This window comes from Micromys minutus, assembly GCF_963924665.1.
Source record: "Micromys minutus genome assembly, chromosome: 24".
Lineage (NCBI taxonomy): Eukaryota > Metazoa > Chordata > Mammalia > Rodentia > Muridae > Micromys > Micromys minutus.
The window spans coordinates 42,010,942-42,019,998 of NC_137959.1; the positions used below are offsets into that span (position 1 = coordinate 42,010,942).

At 53.2% G+C, this 9,057-nt stretch overlaps 1 protein-coding gene across 1 annotated transcript in view; it reads right to left on the bottom strand.

The window, feature by feature from the left end:
- Positions 1-7,704, bottom strand: part of COTL1 (coactosin like F-actin binding protein 1) — a 31,807-nt gene extending 24,103 nt beyond the window's left edge. Inside the window, exons 1-2 of the mRNA XM_080937317.1 lie at positions 7,508-7,704; positions 7,326-7,408 (exon numbers count right to left, since the gene is read on the bottom strand). Coding sequence (XP_080793443.1) covers positions 7,326-7,408; positions 7,508-7,584 — 160 coding nt within the window. The 5' untranslated portion in view covers positions 7,585-7,704. The remainder of the gene's footprint in view (positions 1-7,325; positions 7,409-7,507) is intronic.
- Between the last annotated feature and the right edge of the window lie 1,353 nt (positions 7,705-9,057).

Here is a 9,057-nt window from a genome sequence, read left to right on the forward strand (position 1 = left end):
AGGGAGGGACAGTGGAGGAAGGGGACAGTGGAGGGAGGGGGAGAGTGGAGGAAGGGACAGTGGAGGGAGGGGACAGTGGAGGAGGGGACAGTAGAGGAAGGGACAGTGGAGGGAGGGACAGTGGAGGAAGGAACAGTAGAGGGAGGGGACAGTGGAGGGAGGGGACAGTGGAGGAGGGGACAGTGGAGGAGGGGACAGTGGAGGGAGGGGACAGTGAAGGAAGGGGACAGTGGAGGGAGGGACAGTGGAGGGAGGGGACAGTGGAGGGAGGGACAGTGGAGGGAGGGGACATTGGAGGAAGGGACAGTGGAGGGAGGGACAGTGGAGGAAGGGGACAGTGGAGGGAGGGGGAGAGTGGAGGAAGGGACAGTGGAGGGAGGGGACAGTGGAGGAGGGGACAGTGGAGGAAGGGACAGTGGAGGGAGAGACAGTGGAGGGAGGGGACAGTGGAGGAAGGGGACAGTGGAGGGAGGGACAGTGGAGGAAGGGGACAGTGGAGGGAGGGACAGTGGAGGGAGGGGACAGTGGAGGGAGGGACAGTGGAGGGAGGGGACATTGGAGGAAGGGACAGTGGAGGGAGGGACAGTGGAGGAAGGGGACAGTGGAGGGAGGGGGAGAGTGGAGGAAGGGACAGTGGAGGGAGGGGACAGTGGAGGAGGGGACAGTGGAGGAAGGGACAGTGGAGGGAGAGACAGTGGAGGGAGGGGACAGTGGAGGAAGGGGACAGTGGAGGGAGGGACAGTGGAGGAAGGGGACAGTGGAGGGAGGGGGAGAGTGGAGGAAGGGACAGTGGAGGGAGGGGACAGTGGAGGAGGGGACAGTGGAGGAGGGGACAGTGGAGGGAGGGACAGTGGAGGAAGGAACAGTAGAGGGAGGGGACAGTGGAGGGAGGGGACAGTGGAGGAGGGGACAGTGGAGGAGGGGACAGTGGAAGGAAGGGGACAGTGGAGGGAGGGACAGTGGAGGGACGGGACAGTGAAGGAAGGGGACAGTGGAGGGAGGGACAGTGGAGGGAGGGGACAGTGGAGGGAGGGACAGTGGAGGGAGGGGACAGTGAAGGGAGGGACAGTGGAGGGAGTGAGACAGTGGAGGGAGGGGACAGTGGAGGAGGGGACAGTGGAGGAGGGGACAGTGGAGGAAGGGGACAGTGGAGGGAGGGACAGTGGAGGGAGGGGACAGTGGAGGAAGGGGACAGTGGAGGGAGGGAGACAGTGGAGGGAGGGGACAGTGGAGGGAAGGGACAGTGGAGGGAGGGGACAGTGGAGGGAGGGGGACAGTGGAGGGAGGGGCAGGATGCAGGGGGCAGAGGGAGAGGGGGATGGAGTATGGTAAGAGAGGGAGGGGGCAGGAAAATTGAGGGAGTAGGATGTAGAGACAGTATAGGACAAGGGGGCAGTATGAAGGAAGGGGGTAAAGAGGTTTTCTGTAGACCAAAATCTCTGGAAACACCAGAAGAGGTAAGTAAAACAGAAAAAGGGGGGTGGGAGATAAAGAGAGTGGGCACAGTGGCAGCTCAAGCCTTTAATCCCAGCAGACAAAGGCAGATGGATCGCTATGACTTTAAGACCTTTAAGTCTGGTCTACACAGCAAGTTCCAGGCCAGCCAATACTCAACAGTGAGACTGTCTTAAAGAAAAAAAAAAAAAAAAAAGCAAAGAGGAAAATTAAACTGTAAAGGGAATGGCCGGTGTGTGTATGTGTGTGTCTGTGTGTCCGTATATGTGGCGGGGGCGGGGAAAAGGATTATAACACCTGGAAGGCTGCCCAAAGCTACATCAGCTCCTGAGGGGGAAGATTTAAGAAGCTGTTCTAAAGAGAGGGGCACTGGCCACTCATGAGAAAGCTGGACACCTGCCAGCCATACCTACAAAAATGACTACAAACCCAAAGGCAAAAAAAAAAAAAAAAAAAAAAAAATCACCACGCTATAAAGCCAAAGGGCTAACACAGAGCCATGTCCTCAGCAACAGAAAAAGCATCAGTGGAGACCAAACAGTATCCAAGCTACTCGACACACTTGAAGGTAAATAAAGTAATAATCCACTAGGTCTGGTGGCTCATACCTTAATCATGGCACTGGGGGGGGGGTGATCTTAAGCTACAAAGCCAGCCAGAGATACATAGTGAGTTCCAAGCCAACCTGGGCTACAGTTTCAAGACCCTGTCTCAAAAGGAAAGAAAAAGAAATCTAATGGCTCAGGGAAGTCAACAATCTATAGACAGCTTTAAGCATGGTTGGATCATGGGTGTAAGCCTTGCCAATTTATCTCCAGCCCTGACCTTTGACTGCGCTGCCCATGGTTTCTGTCAGAGGCAGAAGAGTCCTGTGACTCCCTTCTCTCTGGGTTTAATCCCAGAGAAAGATTAAAGGACTCTTTCCCAACAGCCCTGTCCAAAGTCCCAGTCCCTGATCAGCTTGAGGGATCATGTGAGGCTCCAACCTTGGGCTAAATGTGATGGGGATGGCTCACTTGGATTAGCCAAGTCTGGGTCATGTTCCATCTGAGAGCCATTCACCCCCAACCCTCATAAAAGATGGGATACAAATCAATGTCCTCAGTCAAAATGGCGACTCTGATGTGGGCTGACCACAGAATCATGGGAGTATCACCCAGCATCGCTGCCAACCAAACTTCATTGCTGACAGTCTCCCAGCATGCCCTTCTTCAAGGACCACCCCACACATCCAGTTTACTTCAACCTGCCTGGGTCAGGTACCTCCCAAGACAGCTATGGTGGCGCAGCACACTGAGCATCTACTCTATACCAGGCAGCTTTCTATATCCTGTCACTTTATCAGCCACAACCATCCTCATCTCCCAGACGCAGAAACAGAGACTCTGGGAAACCTGCCCAAGGTCACACAGCACAGCCAGGCTTCGGTTAGAGCAAAGATTGGATCCTTCATCTGTGCTCTTCCCCACAGGTTCTAAAATCTACACCAGAACACTGGATGCGTTCCCAGAAGCCTGGGTTCCTTCCAACAGAAAACTGCTTCCAGCAAAGACTTTGGGTCCATCAGGAGATGGTTAGACAATGTTGCAGTTAACAGTGTACTTTATAGCCCCTTTGAAGGGGCCACAAGAAAAACAAAACAAAAGGTAGTAAAGACGGAACTCAGCCCCAGAAAGGAAGGTGGGCGGCCCAAAAGCCACAGGACTGTCCTACTTTGGATCAGAAAATACATAGAGAGAAACGTTTCAAGAATGTAGACAAAGACTAGGTCCATGGTCACATGACTAATCCTCCTGGGAGAGGAAGAAACATCTGCTGAGCATAGGATTACAGCCTCGGTTCTCAGAGTAAGTCTACAGAGTAGCCATGGGGCACAGAATGAATGAATCAGACCAAGGGCAGAACAATGAAAGAGTAAACACATTTCTGAATGGTGGACACATTCCTGAATGGTTTTCACTTCCTCTCTGTACAGAGCCTCGGACTAACCTAGAAGAACCTTCTGGGGTTGTGTGGCCCAGTTGAGAAAGGGCTTGCTGCACACGCATGAGAGCCTGCATCTGGGTGGCCAGCACTCTCCTAAAAGCTGGGTCCAGTTGCATGCTAGCTCTGGTTCTCCAGAGGCAAGCTCCAGATTCCACACAAGACCCTGCCTTAAAAGGTGGCAAGCTAGCAAAAAGGCTCAGCAGATAATAGTGCAGTTCCCAAGACTGACAGCCTGCATTTGATCCCTGGAACCTGACTGGTAGGAGAGAATGGACTTGTGCACATACATGCATGGGAAAACGCAACGCACACACACACTTTTAAAACAAAGTAAAGAGTAATCAAGGAAACATCAACATTGATCTCTGCACTCCACACACATGGGTGTGCACACACATGCTCCCACATACATGTGTGCGCGCACAAAGACTCTTGGGCTGCCTGCAAAGTACAAAAACAAAATGTGACTCTGGGCAGCTGGATTCTCTGCCTTGTCACCCTTGACAGACCTATGAGCCCCATTTCTACGGCTGTCATGTGGATGGGTGCACCCCCTCTGGTTGGCAAATGGTCCCTCCACCTCTTTGGACTGAGCTGAGATGCTATGAGGCTCTCTGGGTTCCCTGTAGCCCCCAGCTCAGCTGCTTCCCCTACTTTCTGCCACTCTCAGCATGCACCCTACTTCTACAGGACCTCCGTCCCCAAATAAAATGCTAGTCCTACTCAGTGACATTGGAGGAACTTACTATGCCCTAAGCATACACTCCTGCTGTCTGCACTGTGGCAGAAGGGTCAACAGATGGACAGCTTGCCTGCTTCTGGAACATGAATCTGAACTCAGAACACTGGCACAGCCTGCACCCCTCAGCACCATGGCAACCACCTCTCCCCATGAGCTAAACAGCTCCCGCAAACAGACCCAGGTTAAAGTTAGTGCCACAGGAGGCCACCGTAGATGTAGGCTGGCCCCACTGTGTGCTGGGCTAAGCACCCACTGATAGTCTCAGGATGAAAGCTACAGGAATGAGAAGTAACTTGGTTAACTAATATCTATATAGTCATTCTGTTATGGATTTTGGAATTATTAAGAAGAAAGGCAGGGTGGGACTCTACACATCTCTGAGGTGCTTGAAAATAAGGGGGAAAAACCTTTACTTTTGGGACCTACTAAGACAGGGAATTGGGGATCTCCCTATGTCCCAGTAAGCAAATCTTCTAATCTGCAAACCATTCAACAAAGAACAAGACCCTCAACCGCTTCCTTGGGGCCAAGAGCAATGGGTCCCAGAGTCCAGTCCTAGCTCTGTTCTTCCTTGGTGTCAGATAACTTTAACCCTTTAACCTCTCTGGGCCTTGGTTTGCAATCTTCAGAATGAGCCAACGCACGGGAAGCATGGCTGACACCGGGGTCAGGTACAGCGGTAGGTAAGATTACAAATACGAATGCTGTGCTGAGGGTGGGGTCCCTGGCTCAGGAGGCCTCAGCAGGGGAGGGACAGAGAGCAGACGTGGGAAGCAGAACCATCTGTACAATGTCCACCAGATGGCTGGGAAGAGGGAGCAGACTGCAGCTGTAGCCTCAGATCCCACGGTCCATTCACCAGGACCAACAAGCAGCCTGCAGAGCATTTTTAGCTCACACGCCAGACGATTGCCATCCTATCCCCATAGAGGGTTAGCAATGGGAAGATCCGAGCAGAAAACCACAGCCCACCAGAGGAAGGAAGTGTCCCCCAAGCAGCATCCAGGCCGGATGTGCAGGAGCAGGAGCATCAGTTAGGAATCTCCCAGCAGGATGCTTGGCCTGAAGCTCTGTCACCTTCTCTGGCTTAGTGGAGAAAACAGTCACAGAGGCAGAGGCGCTGCGGCTGGGCTCCCGGTGAGGAGGGGAGTGGACCTGCCCTGCAGCACTCAGAGACTCTGGGGCCAATCCTGCTGATGGTGCACCAACTTCTGGAAAGTTGAGCCTGCAACTGTCCCACTTTGGAAGCATTTGCTGCAGTCAGAGAAGCTGAGATCCTGCTCCCGAGCCAAAGCCTGCACACAGACTCCACAGCTCCGCACTTTACGCCGACGTTGTTCTAAGTGAATTATTTACAAAAGCGATGAATAGAGTCTAGCAGCAACTCCCAGGAGACATTTTAGCCGGGAGAACACTTACACACGAACACACAATCTCACGCTAATCTGAGTACCACACAGCACAAAGTAAATGCCGTTTGAGATGAACTAAATACAAAAGATGATTCAATTAAACAAGTTATGCCGCCGGGCAAGGTGAAGCATGCCTGTAATCCTAGCATTTTGGAGGCAGAGGCAGGGAGGACCAGGAGTTTCAGGCCAGGCTGTTACCCAGCCAAGTTTGAGACCAGAAAGCAGTTAAAGAGTTGGGTGGCACAAACCAGGAAGCAGAAGCAGGAAGATCTCAAGTTCAAAGCCTGCCTTGACTACTGAGTGTGAACTTGTCTCAAAATAAAATGGTTTAATTTTTTAAAAGGCTGAGATGTACCTCAGTGGTAGAGCATGTAGCCAGCATATTCAATGCTCTATGCTCTACACCCAGTACTGGGGGGAAAAGAAAAAGAAAAAGAAAGAAAAGAAAGGGAAAAGGAAAGCAGTTGGAAAGAAACCACATGACCCTGGCTTGATTGGGGGGTGGGGTCTGTCACCAAAGACTCTGACCAGCACTGTCCTAAACACACACTCTTGGGCTCAATCAATCTCCCAGCAGCACTAAGAGAAATCAGGTGAGGAACTATGACCCCCACAGGGACCTGGCCCCAACCCGCCCAGCTGGGAAGCAGCCCCAGAGGGATTCTAAGTCACAGCCACCCTAGCTTCTAGATGGCCTGCTTTTGTTTGACATTAGTTCCAAAGCTAAAGACAACAGGAGACATAGGCCTGGGACCTCCTACTTCCAATCTCTTCAAAGGCTTTTTCGGGAAGGAAAGGGGGGATGCCCAGCCCAGGCTGGCTTCCAACTCTCTCCTCCTCCTGCCTCTGTTTCCAGAATATGCTGAGTTGCTCTGCAGACCAGCTCCTTTAGAGATCTCACTACCAACTGTGCTGAGCTGCTTCTACCAAGGGCTGTGGCCATTTAGGCCCAGTGTTTTTTCAGGGTCCACATACCTCAGGGAAGCTTAACACACACAAACCTTAGGGTTCCCTGGGATGCTTTTGGTAAGTCACAAATCTTCATGATTCATCCACACCAAACCAAGGAGCACTTCAGCTCCCGGAGCTATCCCCCAATGCCCCACCCCAGCTAGTGGCCATTGCTCCATCGCTGGGACCTCACAGGTCAGCTTTACTTCATCCAAGCCCCATATAAGCAACATCGGGCATCCGCTCTTAGTACGTGTCTCTTTGAAGACTTGTACAGAAACAGATATGGACAAAGATGGAAGGGAGAAAGGAGGGTGGGGCCCTGGGTTCTGCCTTTAGCTTGCAGCCCCCAGAGGCTTCGGCGTTTATTGTTCAGTGACCAATCAGAGAGGGTGAAGTTTGAACTGCCGGTTCTGACCTGGAAACCCAGTGAACCACGGGGAGCGGAAGAAGCTACCAATGCCAGGGGAAGAATCTCCCCGGGTCACTAGATGGTGATGTCCACAGGGGTTGGGGGCAGGGTGGGGGAGGGCTACAGTCCAGACTTTAGAAAGCCCAGACCATTGCTTTGCATGGCTGTGCACGCCCACCATACCAGTACTAGAGGGTTTCGGCAGGAGGTTGGCCAGTTGGAGGTCACCCCTATCTCCAAAAACACAAAGACAAAAAACAAAATAAAACAAACAAAAGCCCCAGCCCAGATCTGTTGCGGCTTGGATACCCAGCACCTCGCTGCCCAGGGTCCCCACCATCTCCCAAAAGGTCTCAGGTCGTCCTACCTGTGCACTGCTGGATAAAGTGCTGGTAATCCGCTCCCTGATCGCCGGGGACAATGGTGGCGCCGTCGTATCTGAAAGTCACCCTTTGGGTTGGAGGAAGAAAAGAAACATAGGTGAGCGGCGGCGGCGAGCGGCACGAAGCAGGTCACTGCTGGCGGCCCCGGCCCCGCGGCGTTGCTCACCAGATGACCGCCGATCCGTCGTCCCGCACTAAGTTGTACGCCGCGCGACACGCCTCCTTGTCGATCTTCGTGGCCATGGCCGCCGCGAGGACACTGCCGGAACCAGTGAACGCGTGCTTGATCCGCTGCGAGGGTCGAGCGGGCTCCGAGAGTGAGCCGGGAGGGGTGGCCGCTCGGAACAGCAAGCTACGGTCCTCGGAGAGGGGCCCGCGGTTACTGCAGAGCCAGAGCGCGCTCCGGGACTCCACTCCCATGGAGGCCACGCCCCTTCCCTCCCATTGGTTATGCGGGGCGGGGGCGGGGCATCTCGCACATCCGGCGGCCAATCCCAGCCTGTGTCAATTGCGCAACTCCACGGAAAGCTGGAGGAGGGGCCCTTCCTCTTCGTCTTTCCCTTCCTCCGCCTTCTTCCCTCCCCACTCCGTGGGCCCCAGCCCCTCTTCTTCTATCACCACCTTCTGTGTTCTCCGATCTCTTTCTCCTTCCTCCTTCTCTCTCTCTCTTTCTCTCTCTCCTCTCCTCCATTCCTCTCCTTCCCTAACGCCGTTGCCCTCCTTCTCTCGCCTTTCTTCTCATCTCTCTTATTTATTCCACTCCAAGCCCCTTCTCTCTCCTCCCTAAGGCCTCCTCCCCTCCTACCCTTCGTCCCCTCCATCTTCTCTCGAATCTTCTTTTTCTCTCTTCCTCCCGCAGTCCCTCTACCAGTGAGCTGGGCTGCAGAGCTCTCCACTCCTTCCCCTTCCCCTCCAGAAGGATAACTTAAGTCAGCACTCAGATGAGCCAGGCTGGCCAAGGCTGGCCCCTTAACCCAGTGTTTGCTCTTTGGATTTGGAATGGAAAGAAGGGGAAAGAAGGAAGCATTTCATTTGGAAAGGGGCCGACTGGGAGTCACTGTTGACTAGGTAGCCTGGCTATCTGCAGTCACTCACGTGGGGTACTGGCGGAGGGGGGAGGACAATCCTTAACTCCCTTACTGGGTCATTCATTCACTACTCTCCCACTGTCTGTCCTACAGGCCTGTGAAAGGCTGGCTCTGGAGGCCCAGCTCTAGAATTGCACTGAGTGTTAATTCTCAGCCCCTAGGGCAAGCCCTGAAACCTTTCCTAGAGGACTTCCTTCTCTCCCCATAGTCAGAATAACACGGCCAGCCTCGTTGGGTGTCTTCAGCTTTAACTGAAATGATGTATATAAGCCAGGGCAGGCATCAAAAGAGGTCACTGTCGGTTTGCTATTAACTAAAACGGATCATAGACAGAAATTGAAAAGATCAGGAACATGTGCAGGGGAAGGTGTAGCCCAGGAAGCCAGCATCTGTTCTCAGCACCTTACCCAAAAAATAAAAAGTAAATAAAAAGTCTGGACACAGCAGTTCACATCAGGCATCTCAGAACTCAGGAGGCTAAGAAAGGAGGATATACATTGACAACCAGCCTGGGCCACATACTGACTTCCAAGCCTGCCTGGGCTACAAAATAAGACCCTGTCTCAGAGTAGGAGAGACGGTCCGTCCTCTTCCAGAGGACTTTAGATTCTTTCTCAGTACCCATGTC